We start from the raw sequence: 21140 nt of genomic DNA, 5'->3' as shown, positions 1-21140 counted from the left end.
CAGTGATCACAACAAACTGGAGTGTTGTGGTGCGGAAGAGCAAGATGAAGGCAAATGATATCTTTGTGTTTTGGTTCCGCATTCGCGCCCGGGGCGGTCTCAAGTTGTATGTCAGGAAGCTCGAGAAATGAGCTAGCTGGCTAAACCTCTCTAATTAAGCTAGTAGTACTATATATATGTGTGTATGAGCTCAAGTAATATGAGCGTTGAACCTCTTAATTATCGATCTGGTACTATCTAATGGCATGTTGGTCTATGTAATGTGCTCAAGTAAATGAGCGTTGAACCTCCTCGGTAGTATCTGTAATTAACGTGTCCTTTTGGTACTATGTTATTGAGCTCAAGGATGTCACTATATATGTGTAATATAATGTGCTTTTGGTGGTCTATATATGCTGGAGTATATATAGATATATATAGCTTGCTAGCCGTAATTAATTATTAGTCATATATTAGCCTGTTGCTTAGCTAATGCTCCTATAAAAATTAACTGTTGTCCTAAATCAGTATCCCCTCTGATAGATTATGTAACAAGATCACATCCATAAATTAAAAAAAATAGAAGTTGCCTTAGTTCCACTATGTAAAAGATAAAGGATGGTAAGCTGACAAGATCTCTCCAATAGCTCAACTGGTTAACTGGCACGTTGACATATCTAGAGGTGCTGGGTTCGACTCCCAGCCCTCACTCTTTTTGATTTTTTTTTTGGCGCCCAGGAGAAGCCCAAATATCCCTTCTGAATCCAACTCCCTCCTATAACCTAGCAGAAATTCGAATCTCCGACGACGAGCGGCGGCGGCGGTGGTGGCAGCCCCGTCCCTCTCCGACGATGAGCCCCTCCGCATCTCCCGGTCTGCACCCCTCTCATCTCTCCCCTCTCGATCTGTTCTTCTTCGTCAGTTCACAATATCGAATCTCTGTGATCCAATATGTGTTGTTACTAGGACTAAAGTACCGAGTCCGAGGTGACGGCGGTGGTGGGTGTGCCGGCGCTGCGTCCGAGCAAGGGATCTGTTGTCCATCTGCCTCGCCGACGACGAGCCCCTCGCCCTCTCCAGGACTAGCCCCTCGCCCTCTCCAGGACGAGCCCCTCCGCATCTCCCGGTCTGCACCCCTCTCATCTCTCCCCTCTCGATCTGTTCTTCTTCATCAGTTCACAAAATCGAATTGAACTGCTGTGCATTGCTTGAAATTGGAACTGCTGTGCAGTTAGGTGTGTACTAATTGCATCATTTTGTTCTTCCGCAGATGAATGGACATTTGGATTACAACAAGAATTAGAAGGCTTTCCCCTGAACACACAAAGGGAGTGGCAGAGTTTATGCAGTTTGTTCGCTTGAATGCTGCCAATGATGATCAGGTGGTGTGCCCATGTCGTAGCTGTCTCAACCGGTGCACAAAACCTCTAGATGTAGTAGAGGCTCATTTGCTTCTTTTTGGGATGGCAAGCACTTATGACCGATGGGTCTTCCATGGAGAACCATTACATCCTGTACCTGAAGATGGACATGGAGGACAAGGAGGTGCACCTGAAGCCGGACATGGACATGGAGGTGAACCTGAGGCTGGACATGGAGGTGAACCTGAGGCTGGACATGGAGGTGATGCAGGGGCACACCATGTTGGTGGAGGTAATGCAGAGGCACACTATTTTGGTTTGCAAGAGGAAGATGGTTACGAAGATGATAGAATTCCTGATCTGCTTGCTGATTTGTACAAGTCAGAACCGCAAGGTGCTGGAAAGGACACTATATTTGCTGAGTTGATAGAGGAAGCCAAGCGCGCAGCCAACGATGGGGGTACAATGTCAAGGTTTTCACTCACAGTCAAGTTACTTCAGGCCAAGTCGTACTACCGGATTAGCAACGTTGCATTCAACGCGATACTCCTGATTTTGGCCTTGCAATACCCTAATAGCTCAATACCAAAGTCATACGAGGAGGCACTTAGCATAGTCGGCAGGTTGGGACTTGGTTATGAGAGTATCCATGTGTGCCCGAATAACTGTGTATTGTTCCGGAAGGATTATGCCAAGGAGAATAATTGCCCCAAGTGCAAAGCCTCCAGATGGAAAGATGCTGATGGTAGGAGAAAGATCCCAGAGAAGGTGCTGAGGCACTTCCCATTGATTCCAAGGCTGCAAAGAATGTTTCTTTCAAAGGAGCAATCAAAGGAAGTACAGTGGCACAAACTGAAGCGGCAAGACGTGGAGAATGATCTCAGTCATCCGGCAGACGGGGATGCATGGAAGGATTTTGATAATATTCATAAAGACTTTGCCGCTGATGCCAGGAACATAAGGCTTGGACTTGCCACGGATGGTTTTAATCCCTACGGGAATATGAGCAACTCCTACAGCATGTGGCCTGTATTCGTGGTGCCATACAACCTTCCGCCGTGGGCATGTATGGATCAGTCCAACTTCATGCTTACATTGCTAATCCCTGGTCCATCCTCTCCAGGAAAAGATTTTGATGTCTTCATGGAGCCTTTGATGGAAGAGCTGCAGGAGCTCTGGAAAGGTGTAAAATCATATGATGCCAATGTTGGAGATATGCCCAAGAGGCAATAATAAAATGGTTATTATAATATATCTTTGTGTTTATGATAATGTTTACATACCATGCTATAATTGTATTAACCGAAACATTGATACATGTGTGTTATGTGAACAACAAGGAGTCCCTAGTAAGCCTCTTGGATAACTAGCTTGTTGATTAATAGATGATCATAGTTTCATGATCATGAACATTGGATGTTATTAATAACAAGGTTATGTCATTATGTGAATGATGTAATGGACACACCCAATTAAGCGTAGCATAAGATCACGTCATTAAGTTATTTGCTATAAGCTTTCGATACATAGTTACCTAGTCCTTATGACCATGAGATCATGTAAATCACTTATGCTGGAAAGGTACTTTGATTACATCAAACGCCACTGCGTAAATGGGTGGTTATAAAGGTGGGATTAAGTATCCGGAAAATATGAGTTGAGGCATATGGATCAACAGTGGGATTTGTCCATCCCGATGACGGATAGATATACTCTGGGCCCTCTCGGTGGAATGTCATCTAATGTCTTGCTAGCATATGAATAAGTTCATAAGAGACCACATACCACGGTACGAGTAAAGAGTACTTGTCAGGAGACGAGGTTGAACAAGGTATAGAGTGATACCGATGATCAAACCTCGGACAAGTAAAATATCGCGTGACAAAGGGAATTGGTATCGTATGTGAATGGTTCATTCGATCACTAAGTCATCGTTGAATATGTGGGAGCCATTATGGATCTCCACATCCCGCTATTGGTTATTGGTCGGAGAGAAATCTCAACCATGTCTACATAGTTCGAGAACCGTAGGGTGACACACTTAAGGTTTGATGTTGTAATAGTAGAACTTGAATATGGAATGGAGTTCGAAGTATTGTTCGAAGTCTCGGATGGGATCCCGGACATCACGAGGAGTTCCGGAATGGTCCGGAGAATAAGATTCATATATATAGGAAGTCATATTCCAAGTTTGGAAATGATCTGGTGCATTTATGGAAGGTTCTAGAAGGTTCTAGAAAAGTCCAGAAGAAATCACTTTGGAAGGCGGAGTCCCGGAGGGACTCCACCACCATGGCCGGCCAACCCTAAGAGGGGTGGAGTCCCAAGTGGACTCCACCATAGGGGCCGGCCACCCCCCCCCCACATGGAAGGGTGGGAATCCCACTTGGGTGGGAGTCCCACTTTGGGTAGGTTTCCCTACTACATGGATGGTTTTGGTTTCGGGTCTTATTCGAAGACTTGTAGTCCAACACTTGGGGTTCCACCTATATAATGAGGGGCATAGGGGAGGGGGCCGGCCACCCTAAGAACACAAGGTGGCCGCACCCTATAGTGGCCGGCGCCCCCCTCTCCCAAACCCTAGCCGCCCCCTCTCTCCTCCACCTCTCCCGCATGCTTAACGAAGCTCCACCGGAGTTCTCCATCGCCACCGCCACCACGCCGTCGTGCTGCCGGATTCAAGGAGGAGCTACTACTTCCGCTGCCCGCTGGAACGGGGAGAAGGACGTCGTCTTCATCAACACCGAACGTGTGACCGAGTACGGAGGTGCTGCCCGATCGTGGCACCGTGATCAAGATCTTCTACGCGCTTTTGCAAGCGGCAAGTGATCGTCTACCGCAGCAACAAGAGCCTCATCTTGTAGGCTTTGGAAATCTTCAAGGGTGAGTATCGATGATCTCCTCGTTGCTCCCGTCCTCTAGATTGCATCCTGGCTTGGATTGCGTTCTCGCGGTAGGTAATTTTTTGTTTTCTATGCAACGAATCCCTACAGTGGTATCAGAGCCGTGTCTATGCATAGATGGTTGCACGAGTAGAACACAATTGTTTTGTGGGCGTTGATGCTTATGCTGTCTTTAGTTCGAGTACTTTGCATCTTTGTGGCATGGTGAGATGAAGCGGCTCGGGCTAACTTTACATGACCGCGTTCATCAGACTTGCTCCACGTTTGACATGCAACTTGTATTGCATAAGTGGCTTTGCGGGTGTCTGTCTCTCCCACCATAGTGAAGATTCAATTTACTCTTTCTATTGACAACACTAGTATCACCGTTGTGGTTCATGTTCGTAGGTAGATTAGATCTTACTCGAAAACCCTAAACCACGTAAAATATGCAAACCAAATTAGAGACGTCTAACTTGTTTTTGCAGGGTTTGGTGATGTGATATGGCCATGATGTGATGATGAATATGTATGAGATGATCATTATTGTATTGTGGCAACCGGCAGGAGCCTTATGGTTGTCTTTATATTTCATGTTGAGTATTATTTCAAAGTAGTTGTAATAGTTGCTACATGCGGTGAACAACCATGAAGACGGCGCCATGGACCTTGACGCTACGCCGACGATGATGGAGATCATGCCCGTTGATGATGGAGATCATGTCCGTGCTTTGGAGATGAAGATCGAAGGCGCAAAGACTAAAGGGCCATATCATATCACATATGAATTGCATGTGATGTTAATCCTTTATGCATCTTATTTTGCTTAGAACGCGACGGTAGCATTATAAGATGATCCCTCACATTAATATCAAGATAATAAAGTGTTCTCCCCTCGTATGCACCGTTGCACAGTTCATCGTTTCGAAGCATCTCGTGATGATCGGATGTGATAGACTCAACGTTCACATACAACAGGTGTAAGCCATGTTGCACACGTGGAATACTAGGGTTTGCTTGACGAGCCTAGCATGTACAGACATGGCCTCGGGACAACGGAAACCGAAAGGTTGAACACGAGTCATATGGATGATATGATCAACATGTTGATGTTCACCATTGAAGCTATATCATCTCACGTGATGATCGGTTTTGGTGTAGTGGATTTGGATCGTGTACCACTTAACAACTATGAGGGATGTTGTATTAAGTGGGAGTTCATTAGTAATTAGATTAAAACATGAACTAATTATCATGAACATAGTCTGAGTAGTATTTTGAATTAATTTTGTAGTATTGGCATCCGTTTTCTACCATGCGCTAGTCTTGTTATTGAGATAGAAATACTGTTAAAATCTGACAAGAAACTTTACGGATTGGTACCGTATTGTTAAAGAATCAAGAAATGATTAAGTCCTATTGCAAACTTTTAGTAAACCTCACATTGTTGATTCAGAGAGCTATGGTTTCAATTAGTACCTAAAGTTATCTTGTCTCCATGAAACTTGAAGTTCAAATCTGTTTGAAAAAGTAAGGAGCTGAAAATTTAGTATTCAGAAATAAGCAAGGTATGAGATATATGTGATATCTAAGACCTTATTGCAAGATGATAGAATATAATCTAGTGAGACTACATAAACTCATAAGTTTTATGGGAATGTACGAAGGTTGAAGACGCCCGGCGTCCCAATCCTCCAACTAAGTTGGACACTAAAGATATTCGCATATCTATGAAATGATCGTCCTTAGTATGCACCGTTGCTAAGACTCGTTGTTTTGAAGCATCTCGTGATGATCGGGTGTTATAGATTCTACGAGTGCATGCAACGGGTGCAAGTCAGATTTGCACATGCGAATACTGAGGTTAAACTTTAAACGAGCCTAGCATGTACAGACATGGTCTCGGTAAGTCATCATGAAACAATGGATAAAATTATGAGTGAAATTGTTCATCATATTACAAGGTTACTAATAGTGAAATCCTGAACACTTGTCATATGATGATCAACTTCAAAGTAAGAACCTCAAGGTTATTGGTATTTGACCAACAAACCTAGAAGTTATTGAAGGTGAAGTGTTTTCTGAGAATGAGGAAAGCTAAAAGAGAAACAACAAAAGATTTTTTTTTGGCAGAAAGAAAGAAAAGACTAGAAAGTCTAGCTCAGGTGTATATAAATGATATACATGTTATGGATGTACTCCTCGTTTGGTCACACAATGAAATTCTTGGGTATTTGTACCATATTGGTTGGTATGAAGTGTCATACAAAACAACGCAATACAAGAATACAATGGCCTAAGTGACTGACAAGAAATATGATAGGAATGCACGTCTGGAACAAAAATAAAGTGTTATTATGTTCATCATTGGCATTTTATCTAGCCCTTAGAATTTATAATAAAGAACTTAATAATTGTTATTTTGCTCTGGTCAAATGAAAACAATGAGTTGTTCAAATTATGGCATTACTCCATGTACGATGGATAAGTTATTATAAATCTTAATGGTGAAACACACACACATAATACTGATGTTAAAATGCCATAAGGCAAATGATTTGAATTCCACTTATGTGTGGAACCGCCATTTAGGTCATTTTAGAGAAGAACGCATGAAGGAACTCCATGCAAATGGTTTTTTGGAGTCATTTGATTTATGAATCGTTTGGCGCTTGCAAATCTTTTCTAAAGAGAATGACTAAAATACCGTTCATAGTGTAACACCCCAACTTTTGCAACCTTGATTAATTGTCCTTATTGCAAAAATTAGGGGGACAATTTTTTTTCTAAAAGACTAATTAGATGAATTGCCTTGATCTGTTTGTTGTGATGAATTGCCTTGATCTGTTGGTTGATGTATTGTCTTGATTGCTTGTTTAGTTTTGTCTTGAGCCACCTCAAAGAACAACACCTCTAGTGGTTAAACCAGCAACTCACCAAATAAAACACATGTGTGGCTTAGGAAGAATTGTTTTCCTTCTTACTACATCAAACTCTTCTCCTCATGGCAACATGAGTGTGCTATTTTTATTTTTCTCTTGGTGGTACAAGATAGCTCAATCATCCTTAATTCAAAATTTGGGATCATCTACCCCTAGCTACATCCCTCTCTTGTACCCACTCATCCTTGTTGGTTTTGAGGCCATGTCGACCATCTGTGTTGACAGGCTTAAAATGTCCAGACTTTGGCAATTGATCTCTAAGCACTCACAACTGTTATTGTTGACTTCAATGCATGGATCTCATCTATGCAACACCCTCTTCAACCTCCACGTCTTGCATGTCTCAGTCTATCCTTGCAGCTCATATATTCAACTTGATCTTGTACCCTATTCAATGATTCAACACTAGATCACTTCCTTCAATTTTACCTCTTGTTTTTATTCAAGATCAATCTTCACAAAACCAAGAGTGGGAATGATGGGTACATTTTGTAGCCATCATCTACCCTTGAGAACACTTCTCCCTAAATTAGTTTTCTCTCTCAAAAATCCTATTGATTTTCCTTCTCTAGTTTTGATCACAAAACTACTTCTAGTTTTACTAAAACTTTTCAAGATATTTCTCCGAGGAAAACAAGGAACTGAAATGGGTTTTGTTTTCTCATCCCATTTCTACCTAGTAATGATTTCTAAAACAATTATTTTCTATCTTGCCTTCTTTTTAACAAAAGGCTTGTTTATGGTACCTATACCATTTCTTGTTTGCTTTAAATTTGAGAAAACTCTACTTCACTTGGGAAAGTAAGTAGAACATTTTGAACTCCTATGTTCCAACTAGTTCTCTCAACATTTTCAAATTCCATTCCACTTGAGTTCATTCCCAATTGTCCCTAGACAATTGAGGTGTTTCAAATACTTTATATTCTCTTCCATCATCACCTTGATCTCATAAATTGATGAGTTATGTCAATATATTCATCCTTGTGAGTATATGGATACTTCACTCACCTTCTCTCTTAACCTTGCTCTATCATTGACTAAACCACCATCACCATCCCATCTACCTTGGCATGCTCATGCATTGTTGCATGCGGCCAACCCCAATCCTTCAATTTTGAATTCTATTAAAAACTTTTATTCATCAACTATACCTTGGGAACCATCTTCATCATAAGTTGGTCTCAACCAAAGTGGTGGAGATTATTCTCATGGCACATGTCACCTTCATACTCCTTTTTTATCTATATGTATCTACTCCTATTTTTATCATTATCAAAGTCACTCATTGACATCATCTTCTCAACATCATGCCTTGAACTATTCACATGAATGTTGTGCATCTCTCTCACATTTCTCTCTTGCTCATGACAAGAAAGGAGCCGGCCATGACTTGAAATTCGGCCAGCCCCTCCTCTTCATTTCCTTCTCTTGCAAGCCTTGCCTCCCAACTACCCCAACAAATAAATGGGCAGCCACCCACCTTAGCCAATCAAAATGGAGGCAGCCACCATCCTCCCTCTATATAAGAGCTTGGCTTGCCACCTCCACTCCCCTTGGCTCATTTCTTTCACACTCCACTCCCTCATACCTTCCTCCCCCTTCCTCCCCACGAGCTGCTGCTCCTCCTTAGCTCCATGGCCGGCCATGGCCATGGAAAGCCACCAAGATGGAGCTCCCCTCCTCCCTCAAGCTTCCCCTCACCATGAGAGCATCTCTCTCCCTCTCTTCTCCCCTAATCTTTGATGAGTCCAGCTCACTTTCTCCTTTCTCCTCTCACTAGATTGGATCTTGATGCAGGTGCATGTTGGTCCAAGCATGGAGAAGGTTGAGCTATCCTCAGATCTGAAGTTCTTGAGCAAAGTTCGTCCAAAACCTTGCAGTAATTTCTGTATCTTGCTGTTTCAGATTCTGGTACGAACTTGAAAAATCCGCCAAATCTCGTGTGCAGATCCAAATCGAGTGATTCAAAGTTCCACTGATAGGTATTGAAAAGATCTAAAACTTGGCGTTGGCCTGATCCCCAAATTCGTTACGGATTTTGCATGGTAAATAAAGTTCTGCAAACATGCAGAATCACTGTTTGTTAGATTTCTTCCGTTTTACAAAACCTTTTTGAGCAAACGCAACTGTGGGTGAAAGCACTCTCCAGTTCCTTCATTTTGGCGTTGGTTTCACTTCAAATGACCTCCTAAAATTGAAATGGTTCACAGATCAAGATCTGGTCAGATCTGACTTTGTCGAATTAAACCAGGAGCTTGGAAACGAATCTTTGTATGAAACCAATTGGGTAAGAAACACCTATTCAATACCTTTCAGATGCAGCTGACCTCATATTTTTATGATTTATGTACGATTTGTGGTGAATTAAACTTGTTCTGTGTGTTCTGCAGACACGGCTGTTAGCTTTTAATTCATCAAAAATCCATTTTTGAACCTAATTGAGTGATTCCAATTCTGTAGGATTACTGAATTTTTCTTAATCATCTCAAACAAGATTCAAACCTTTATCTGTTCTGCAACTCCATAGTTAAAGCAAAAGGTGAAAACATGCAGTAAACTTGTAAATCCAATTGTGAGAGTTTCAGAAACAATTTGAACCCAAATCCAATTGTGTGTGGATCTCTGTTTAAATATCTTTCGAATGCAAGTGACCTCATATTTTTAGGATTTTTCTACGATTTATGGCTTACAGATCTTTTTTTCTGTACAGTCAGATTCAAAGAAATTCCTAAAATTGTAGGTTTAATATTTTTGGGTGATTTCAATTGGGTTAGTCTTGTATTAGTACTGGCTATATAGGAAAAATATTATTAGTCTCTGTTAATACATATTTGTTGCTGTTAGTAATGTTTATGTGTGACATGCATTGTTGAAGCAAAACTTTTCGGTTTATTTAAAACCCTTGACCAACTCTTTTTATTAGAGATGGGCAACCTTTGTTTTATGCTTGCAAAACAAAACCTCTGCAATTTAACTTTAGCTCTTTTGTTTTGCTTAAGTCTTCAAATGGTGGGGCATATCATTTGCTCCTATTCTTGTGTAGTGTTATGTAAGCTTCTTAAAATAGGGAGAATGATTGCCCGCTTTTCCAAAAATGTTTCAAATTATAATGTGAATGTTTTTGTTGCCAAACTAATGCACTTGTCATCTTTATGATGTTATCTACCAGGGGATATTTGGTTTATACCATGGTGATAACCGAGAGAGGCAATTGCTAAGTTGTGATGCACTCATACCTTTACTAGGTAATTAAATGGGGTTTTCTAAATTAAAACTCTTAAAATTGTTTTGTGGTGTCTATAGGTCTTTAGTATGTTATACCTTGGCTGCATGGTTAGTTGTTGATTGTTGAATGTTGTCTTGTTGATGCAATGTGATTGATTGTGTTCCTTTTATATTTTCCGGCGATAGATGCGAACAATTCCGGAGAAGAAGAAGTGGAATCGGATGAGAAGATTATTTATATTGTTGGAATTCTTATATTGATGGAGTTGAAGAAGTACAGGGACAAATAAGCCAAGGCAAGCCATCTTTTGACCTCTGATTCGGTCTCTAGTTGGATGTCATTTTTTGATGTCCAAAGCACCTTGGTTCTATGTGTGTTGTTCTCCTTATTATTGTCATATATGTATGGTTGCTAGTGGAGTACTCCTAGTGGTGATACTCCACTATTGTCTTTGTGATTATGGGATGCATGGTATCATGGCCGTGCTATTCCTCTTGGTTATCTTGTATGCTCGACTTGAGCATGTTCCATCTCAAGATAATGACTTACACTACACCCACCACTTTTGTAGTATAGAGGTATCAATGTCATGATCTTGGTGTATTCTCAACTTGAGAGGAGTATGCCGTGTACCCATTGGAGAGTATGTTGGATAGTGATAATCCACTACCTAAGTTGTATATTTAGCACCACAAATCTGAAAGTATAATCCTCCTTGTGTGGTCATAGTACATGCTTACCTTAAGCAAGTATGATCCACTCCATTACTCCTTTTCACACCATCTATGGCGTGATGACTCTCATCTCGGCCGTAGTGCAATAGTAGTTCAACTCATGAAACTTTAGGTTGGGAACCCCTCAAGGCTTACCTTGTTGTAAATGTTTTATGAAAACCTTGGGTGAGTTGGACTTACCCAAGTGTGTGTTTATGAAAGAAAAGGATCTTGGCAAAGATGGTTGGAAAGAAAATCTTGTTTTCGAAAACTTTGGCGTCTAAGTATTCACCCGTGACAATTAACCCGCGCAACCACATTACCCTGGAGTGGGACGGGGCTTAGCTCGTAGTTTGTTCTTCTTAACATGGGACACCGCACAACTATATAAGGGTAAGGTTACCCCTGAATCCGGATTGTCGTTGGTGGAGACAATAGTATAACGGGAGGCCTTCGGGGCTGACCCGTCCGGAAGACACTATGGGTCTCCTGGCTTGGCGGTGGAGCCACGCTCAAAGTGAGGTGAGCTGCCACGGTGCCGGGGAGGTACATACTCCATAGGGTAGGATCCCGTGCTAAGACGAATAGGCGAAAGGCTATGTCCGAGTTTTTGTCATGGCATAGTTGATATGCAGGGATGATGCCCACATGATGAACTCGCGGATCTTGTGGGGAAAGTGTGCAAACTCTGCAGAGTCAAATCTATTCGAATAGCCGTGTCCGCGGTCATGGACGGTTGGAATGGCTGTTGCTTAGCCTGATGAGTTTTGTTTTACAAAAAAATTTGACAAAGGAAAGGAAAGAACTTGTTTTGAAGTACCGGAAGGGTACGGGAAAGGATGTGTCGACCATATGGAGATGGTCGGGAAGGATAAATAAAATTGGGTTACCCCATCCTAGTGTTTTATGTTGTGGAACTCTTTTGAAGTAACTTCTTCAACAAAGATATTGAGATGTCATAGGATATCTTTTAGATTATCTTCTTCAACAAAGATATAGAGATGTCATAGGAACTCTTTTGAAGTATCTTCTTCAACAAAGATATAGAGATGTCATATGATCTTCTTAGTGTCCCCTTCAATTGTGATGTTGGGATGCTACATCCACAAGAGAAACTATTACTCTTTCATATGCTATATCCACAAGAGAAACTACTTCTCTTCTTCATGCTATTTCCACTGGAGAAATTAGCTCTTCCCTCTTGTCATCTTAGATTAGCATTTGTTATCTTGCACTCTTGCAAAGTACCTTCTTGATGGTTTGCGAGTACAATTCCAAATGTACTCACGGCTTTGTCCCTGGCTATTTACTTGGCCAGACTTGGAGGAACACGATGGATGAAGAAGGAGTTGACGACGTCTATGCGAGCTAGGAACGTCTTCCCAGTCAGTTGCCTGTAGGGTTATGGCGATGACTTGAGTACTGCGCTGCTGAAGTGATGATGCTACTCTGATGTTTAGGTAGGCCCTTCGAGGCTATTATGTAAGTATCGGTCATGTGACCATGTTGTAATTTTCTTATTCCGCTTTGTAATGGATGGTGTAATTTGATATCAGTTCGGTTATGTGTTTACGGCGCACTGATCATGGGATCGTGAACTGTATACATAACAGGGAATTTCGGACAGCTAGTCCGGGGTCCCCACACATAGGCCAAGAGTTGAACGGACAACTAACTTAGTGGAAACATACATGATGATGTATGACGTTCACTAGGCATAGTTGTGTGCGGGAGATTCTTCTACTTCATGAAAAACTTCCAAACAATGAATTGAGTATATATATGTGATGAGAGTGGATTTGGTGACCGGGTGTATACGTGAGCACGCACTGATCATCATTGGATTTGCTTTCAGATTCGTACTACATGCGCGAAGACGCTCACGGCGACAGACGGCGTGTATCTACTTTTTTGGCTGATGTGACCCTTCTGGACCACACGGGCCAAGCTGGTTGTTTGGAGTTTGGAAAGGACCGATAGCATCCGCTCGCTGGATCCGCCCCCAACACCTACGCCGCCGCGCCACCGTGTTCCGCCACTGCGGCGAACCGTGCCATCAGCTGTTGTATCCCGGGCCTGGCACCATCAGCAGCTTCATCCAAAGATTGGGTGGTTGGTGGCTGGAGCAGGTCTGTCTCAGTGAGCGCTCAAGCTCGACTGACCGCGAGCCGACCTACATAGCCGATTCGGTTGACCCGGACTGCCGCCGATCCTGGTTTGGAGGAGAACACATATGGCGCGCTGCGCTGCCAGCAATTCAGTTGAAGGAAGCTATCGGGATCGGGGTCGGGGACGGTCGAGGCAGCTCGAGCTGGAATGGAGAGGGCCAAGGAACAAGGGGACAGTCGAGGTGGCGCAGGGTCGGGGTAGGTCGCTTGCTCGAGGCGGCGCACGGCCGGGGCTCACGGGCGCGCGTGCGGCAGGGGCCGGAATGTGCACGGGATTGGCCGACCAGATTGGATGCGGTAATTGTGTGATTGATGGGCTTCCATTCGTGAAATGCAAATGAATAGATAAGATTTTAAGAGGGATTGCTACCCAGGGCCACCGCTTCATGGCTACCTCTCCGGCGGCGGAGAATGGGCAGGCAGGTGCTCATGCCAAGCTGCACGACCGCTACCGGACCCTCAGCTTCGCACTCCTCTGCCAAATTTCTTTCTCTCTCTAATTCCACTCGTGATAGAACTGCTCGATGGTGCCAAAGTGCTGGTTCGATTCTGCGCGGCAACTTGTTTCCGCTCGTAACGGAGATCTGGGCTGGCATTCATGGTGACATTGGGGAAGAAATTGGTGGAGGGGACTGGGGAGGAGACGTTGGATTGGGGACCGGTAAAAGGAATCGGAAGAAATAGCTTATCACCTCACGGACAAGAAACGCCCTGACCTCCACCAGAGGAGCTCGTAGACAGGAGGTGGCGATAGAGGCGGGGAAAAGGGGATCGACGGGCTGCATGGAGGCCAGGGATGGCGCGGTGGTCCGTGTCGAGGCTGAGCAGAGGACGGGTGCGATTTGGGCCACCATGGCTGCCCCGAGGTCCCTCTTTGACTGGATTTAGGTGGCCGTCTTCTTGGCACCATGCATCTCTGGCCATCTCGATCTCCACGACTCCACCCTCGCATGGTCGACCGGCGCACCTCTGGCTGAGGGAGCCGTTCGTTCTCCAGGTCAAAGGCTGCGGCGGTTGGGCGAATGCGGTGAAGAGCAAGCTCATGATTACTGAAGAGAGAAGGAATAGATGCTCTGGGTTGGGCGAGTGCCTGTGGTTAGAGGAGGATTGAGTTATCATTTCACGGACGACAAACGTCGTTCGACACGTGTCAGTCAGTTACCGCGTGCTCACGTATACACCCGGTCACCAGGCTTCATCCGTATATGTGGATATATTCGATAAGGAAGAAGTTTGAAACATTTGAATGGATTCAAATAAATTTCAGCATGAAGTGGAAATCATCGTAATAGAAAAGTCAAATATCTATGATTGGATCATAGTGGAAATATTTGAATTACGAGTTTTAGCGAACATCTAAGAGAGTTATGAAGTTGTTCTACAACTCACGTTTCTTGGAGTATCATAGTGATGATGGAGTATCCGAGAGATGTATCCAAATCTTGTTGGATCAAATGATGAGATAAAATATTGATGCCATTATATTTTTGTGGATTATGCTTTAGAGACTACCGCTTTTACACTGAATAGAGCATCATCATGATCCGTTGAAATGACACCATACGAGTTATGGCAAGGGTATGAACCCTGATAGTCTTTTCTTAAATTTTGGTATGCATAGCATAAGCAAATAAGTTTACAACCAAAATCGGATGAATGTCTTTGTTGGTTATCCCAAAGAATTGATTGGGAATTCTTTCCACTATGGAGACAAAGACAAAAGTGTTTGTCAATGTTTCTTACTTATTTCCAATAAATTGTTTTCTAGCGAAGTATTTGAGTGGGAGGACAATAGAACTTGATAAGGTTTATGAACCTGAGCATAATGATCAGAGTAGCGCAGCATTGGAATTGGTTCCAGAAGCGGTCACGATGATCATAGCTCTCATGACTACAAAGTGTTTTAGTCATGGAGATCGAAGTACATATTGAACCTTGTAGGTATGGTTTACTTTGTGATCAAATAAATGATTTATGAACAAAGGATTGATTTTAAACAATGATAAATCAACTACAAACAAAGAAGTTATGATGGGCCCTGACTCCGTTAAAATGGCTATACGCCATGAAATCCAAGATAGATGAATACTTTTTGAAAGTAAATAAATCTATGAAATTGATAGACTTGGATGAAATGTCCTTAAAGAAGCTAGGCTTGTCGAAAAGTTGTTTACGACAAAGTTCAAAGAGTTGACTACGATAAGATTAGATCTTCCGTAGCAATGCTTATAGTCTATGTGGATTATTCTAGTAATCACTACATATTTCTTTTATGAGATATGTTAGTAGGATGGCAAAATATATTACTTAACAGAAGTGTGTATTAAAGGTGTATACAAGATACAACCAAGAGTTTTGCTAGTCCGTAGAATACTAGATAGGAATACAAACTTCAATTGGATGAAGTGAGTATTGAGGAGTTGGAATCTTCACCGGATGAAATGATCAAAGAGTTATGATTTCATCAGAGACGATGAAGAGGCTTGCATTTGCAAGAAATTAAGTGGGAGCGCTGAGACATATTTGTAATACTTTATGTAGGTGACATATTGTTGATTATAAATAATGTAATTATATAATTGATTAAAAAGGTTTCATTGAGAATTAAACTTCAATGAAAGGATATGAACTGAAACATATTTAGTGTCAAGATCTATGAAGATGGATTGAAACACATAAACGTTTAAGTTAAAAAGTACATAGAATGAATATTGAAGTAGTTCAATATAAAGAAGGTGTTCTTTTCATGTGAAGGTTTTACAAGACTTGAGTGTATTTGACACACAATGAGTAAAAACACATGAGTGATTTTAGATCACGAATAATATGTACAATATCAGATGTCCTATGCTCTAAATGGTTAGGAGCATATACCAGAATGATTCATGTGATGATCATTGGATAAACAGTAAGAATATCCCTGAGTACTTTAGAAGAACCAAGGATATATAGTTTTGTATGAGTAATGACAAAGAAATCGCTGTAAGGTGTTGCACCGATATTAGTTTGGTCACATATAAAAAATAAAATTTCAATCTCAAATTAGGCTAAGTGTTGTTTAAAAGGTAGAACAATGAGCTAGAATTTGTCTATGCTAGATTTAGATGAGTTCTAAATGTTGTGACGGATTCTACAAACGAAGGCAGAATATGTCATTGTTTTGACAATGACTGAGGATGTTAAGTCAAGAGGTTCTTTGAGAACTTGGTGTAGTTCCGATAGTGTCAGAACTTTGAAACTATATTGTGTATGATAATATTAGTGACATATTTCAGACCGCGGAATTAAGGTTCCACCAGAAGACCAAAACATATTTAATGCCGACTCATTTAGAAAATGAGTGATGCGTTGAGACGCAAATGAATTGCAAAATACATACGTTTCTGAGCATGTCAGATCCGTTGACTAAAACTTCTCCCGTGAGCAAAACATGATAAAGCACCGGAAGGCCAAGGTGTTATATATTTACATATGTAAACTAGATTATTGACTCTAGTGCAAGTGGGAGACTGTTGGAGATATGCCCAAGAGGCAATAATAAAATGGTTATTATAATATATCTTTGTGTTTATGATAATGTTTACATACCATGCTATAATTGTATTAACCGAAACATTGATACATGTGTGTTATGTGAACAACAAGGAGTCCCTAGTAAGCCTCTTGGATAACTAGCTTGTTGATTAATAGATGATCATAGTTTCATGATCATGAACATTGGATGTTATTAATAACAAGGTTATGTCATTATGTGAATGATGTAATGGACACACCCAATTAAGCGTAGCATAAGATCACGTCATTAAGTTATTTGCTATAAGCTTTCGATACATAGTTACCTAGTCCTTATGACCATGAGATCATGTAAATCACTTATGCTGGAAAGGTACTTTGATTACATCAAACGCCACTGCGTAAATGGGTGGTTATAAAGGTGGGATTAAGTATCCGGAAAATATGAGTTGAGGCATATGGATCAACAGTGGGATTTGTCCATCCCGATGACGGATAGATATACTCTGGGCCCTCTCGGTGGAATGTCGTCTAATGTCTTGCAAGCATATGAATAAGTTCATAAGAGACCACATACCACGGTACGAGTAAAGAGTACTTGTTAGGAGACGAGGTTGAACAAGGTATAGAGTGATACCGATGATCAAACCTCGGACAAGTAAAATATCGTGTGACAAAGGGAATTGGTATCGTATGTGAATGGTTCATTCGATCACTAAGTCATCGTTGAATATGTGGGAGCCATTATGGATCTCCAGATCCCGCTATTGGTTATTGGTCGGAGAGAAATCTCAACCATGTCTACATAATTCGCGAAACGTAGGGTGACACACTTAAGGTTTGATGTTGTAATAGTAGAACTTGAATATGGAATGGAGTTCGAAGTATTGTTCGAAGTCTCGGATGGGATCCCGGACATCACGAGGAGTTCCGGAATGGTCCGGAGAATAAGATTCATATATATAGGAAGTCATATTCCAAGTTTGGAAATGATCCGGTGCATTTATGGAAGGTTCTAGAAGGTTCTAGAAAAGTCCGGAAGAAATCACTTTGGAAGGCGGAGTCCCGGAGGGACTCCACCACCATGGCCGGCCAACCCTAAGAGGGGTGGAGTCCCAAGTGGACTCCACCATAGGGGCCGGCCACCCCCCCACATGGAAGGGTGGGAATCCCACTTGGGTGGGAGTCCCACCTTGGGTAGGTTTCCCTACTACATGGAAGGTTTTGGTTTCGGGTCTTATTCGAAGACTTGTAGTCCAACACTTGGGGTTCCACCTATATAATGAGGGGCATAGGGGAGGGGGCCGGCCACCCTAAGACCACAAGGTGGCCGCACCCTATAGTGGCCGGCGCCCCCCTCTCCCAAACCCTAGCCGCCCCCTCTCTCCTCCACCTCTCCCGCATGCTTAACGAAGCTCCGCCGGAGTTCTCCATCGCCACCGCCACCACGCCGTCGTGCTGCCGGATTCAAGGAGGAGCTACTACTTCCGCTGCCCGCTGGAACGGGGAGAAGGACGTCGTCTTCATCAACACCGAACGTGTGACTGAGTACGGAGGTGCTGCCCGATCGTGGCACCGTGATCAAGATCTTCTACGCGCTTTTGCAAGCGGCAAGTGATCATCTACCGCAGCAACAAGAGCCTCATCTTGTAGGCTTTGGAAATCTTCAAGGGTGAGTATCGATGATCTCCTCGTTGCTCCCGTCCTCTAGATTGCATCCTGGCTTGGATTGCGTTCTCGCGGTAGGAATTTTTTTGTTTTCTATGCAACGAATCCCTACAGCCAATAGTCCAGACAAGTTTGATCTCCGTGCTGCAATCTTATGGTGTATTCATGATTATCCGGCACTGCACACATTGTCAGGGAGGGCCTCAGCTGGTTACCAGGCATGTGTGCGTTGTGACAAAGAGAATTGCTCCAAGAAATTAAGGAACAAAATCTGCTTTATTGGGCACCGCCGTTGGCTACCTCGGCACCATCCTTGGAGAAATAGCAAAGAATTCAATGGTGCTTCTGAAAGCCGTGAGAAGCCAGCGGAATTCACTCCAGAAGAGCTGAAGCAACAGCTTGATAGGGTTAGAGATGTGATACCAGGCAAGCTTCAGAAGAAAAGGAAACGTGAGGACGGTCAGTGTTGGAGCCGTAGATCATGTTTGTGGGACTTGCCATACTGGGAAGATCTAAAGCTGAGGCATAATCTCGATGTAATGCACATCGAGAAAAACATATGTGACAATTTGATTGGTACTTTCATGAACATACAAGGCAAGACAAAAGACACTGTGAATTCAAGGCTTGATTTGGAAGACATGGGCATAAGACGTGACTTGCATTTGCAGCCTGTTTCAGCTGACTCTTTTGAGATTCCACAGGCGTGGTATACAATGAGTAAACAAGAAAAAATTGCTTTTTGTGAATTCATAAAAGCTATGAGGTTTCCAGATGGGTACGCGTCTAACATATCCAAGTGTGTTGTCATTGATAAGTGCAAGCTTCAAGGGCTGAAGACCCATGACTGTCATATATTGCTTCAAAGGATCTTACCGGCTGGCCTGCGAGGAACAATCCATGAAGACATATATGAAGCGGTTGCTGAGCTTGGAAATTTCTTCAGAGAGCTGTGCTGCAAAACACTGAAGAGAGACGTTCTGGATAGACTTGAAAAGGAAATCGTAGTTATTCTTTGCAAACTTGAGAAGATCTTCCCCCCATCTTTCTTCGACGTGATGGTGCATTTGGCCATCCATTTACCAAAAGAGGCAAGGCTTAGAGGCCCAGTGCATTACGGTTGGATGTACCCAGTCGAAAGAAGGTTGCTAACATTGAAGCGTTATGTCCGGAACAATGCCAGGCCGGAGGGATCGATTGCCGAAGCATATATTGTTGATGAGTGCCTGACATTTTGCTCGAGATACTTCGACGATGTTGAAACAAGATTCAACCGTCCAAGCAGAAATCCGGAGCGGGATGATTCACATATTGGTGATGTGTCTGTTTTCAAACACGGTGTGAAATTTATTGGAGCCTCTCAATATGTGTTTGCAGGTGAGGACTGTGACAACATGGTGTGGTATGTGCTCCGAAGTTGCCCTGAGGTTGATCCATACATCGAGTACGTTTCTCTTCATCCCCATATATAGATAGGTTATTGCAGCCTCTCCAAATAATAATTAGGATCTATTTTCTGTTGCCATTCCAGCCTGTGCAAACAAGAGTTGAACCAACAAGGTGGTCAGATCAATGTTGATAGATGGCTTGCCAAGAACTTTGCTAGATGGTTTCAGACTCATGTGAGATCTTTAGCTGGTTTATTTCTGAAGATTGGAAAAGTTCATGATATAATTTTGCTGTGTGTGTTACTCACCCCCTGGTTGATTTTTTGCAGATTGGAAAAATGCGAAATGATGTCTGTCCTGATCTCTATGCTTTGGCGTGCAAGCCAGATTTTAGAGTGAGACTATATTCGGCATGTGTTGTTGACAATGTTCGGTACCATACTGTTGACCGCGAGAAGAACAGAAAGACACAAAATAGTGGAATCGTTTCTGAGGGAGATCATGATGGCAACAGCATTGACTTCTTTGGTCAGCTCATATCCATCATCAGATTGCAATACAACTCCAGCGGTGGCGTCCATCGGTCAGTTGTCCTCTTCCGGTGTGACTGGTTTGACCTTGGTGGTAGGAAACCCGGGCTCGACGATGATGGACACTTCAAAAGTGTTAACATAGAAAAGTTTTGGTACAAAAATGATCCTTTCCTTCTGACATCACAAGCAACCAAGGTCTTTTATGTGCCAGACACCAAGTTGAAAGGAAAATGGCAAGTTGTGCAGAAATTTCACCATAGACATCTATGGAGTGTAAAAGAAAATGAACAGGGACCCGGTGTTTCTGTACTATCATATCAAGATGAAGATTCCAGTCAAGTTCCTGTGCAAGAAAAAGAAGGCACTGCACGGAGTAGGACGAGAAGTGACCAGGAACGTGTGCTACTTGAAAAAGTCATTGTGGACAAACTGAAGAAACAGAGCAAAGAGGTTGTGCCCGAAGAAATGGAGGAGGTTGATCAGACAATGTACCAATATTGCAGCGATGAGGATGATGATGATGATGATGATGGAGGAAATAGGACTAGGAAGCGTCCAGTTTCCGAAGAAGATGAATAGCAGTTTGAATCTGTAGTTTGTGTAATGGATGAATAGCAGTTTGAATCTGTAGTTTGTGTAATGTCAGTTTATTTCAGATTATGTGTCAGGTTGTTTGGCCCAGAATTTATGTTGAACATGCCAGCTTTGTTTTTCCCAGAATTTATGTTGAATATGTCAGCTATTTGTTCCCAGAATTTGTGCCCAAT

At 42.5% G+C, this 21140-nt stretch overlaps 1 protein-coding gene across 1 annotated transcript; it reads left to right on the top strand.

Moving 5' to 3' along the window:
- The first annotated feature begins 1596 nt into the window (after nt 1–1596).
- Nucleotides 1597–20515, top strand: LOC139833835 (uncharacterized). Its single transcript, XM_071824188.1, has 7 exons — nt 1597–1632; nt 1722–2546; nt 11930–11944; nt 18584–19896; nt 19984–20074; nt 20170–20368; nt 20469–20515. The coding sequence occupies exons 1-7, from the start codon at nt 1597–1599 to the stop codon at nt 20513–20515; spliced, it is 2526 nt and encodes an 841-aa protein (XP_071680289.1).
- Nucleotides 20516–21140: the final 625 nt, after the last annotated feature.

The sequence above is a fragment of the Lolium perenne genome, chromosome 7 (assembly GCF_019359855.2).
Source record: "Lolium perenne isolate Kyuss_39 chromosome 7, Kyuss_2.0, whole genome shotgun sequence".
Lineage (NCBI taxonomy): Eukaryota > Viridiplantae > Streptophyta > Magnoliopsida > Poales > Poaceae > Lolium > Lolium perenne.
The sequence above is the reverse complement of the archived record's forward strand: the minus strand, read 5'-3'. Positions and strand labels throughout refer to the sequence as shown.

Bases quoted from the DNA above. Each gene is read 5' to 3' on its own strand.
- LOC139833835 (XM_071824188.1), top strand. From the start codon at position 1,597: ATGGAGGTGATGCAGGGGCACACCATGTTGGTGGAG. The intron at 20,075-20,169 runs GTGAGATCTTTA...GATTTTTTGCAG, and splicing joins CTAGATGGTTTCAGACTCAT to ATTGGAAAAATGCGAAATGA. The intron at 20,369-20,468 runs GTCAGCTCATAT...CCTTGGTGGTAG, and splicing joins CAACAGCATTGACTTCTTTG to GAAACCCGGGCTCGACGATG.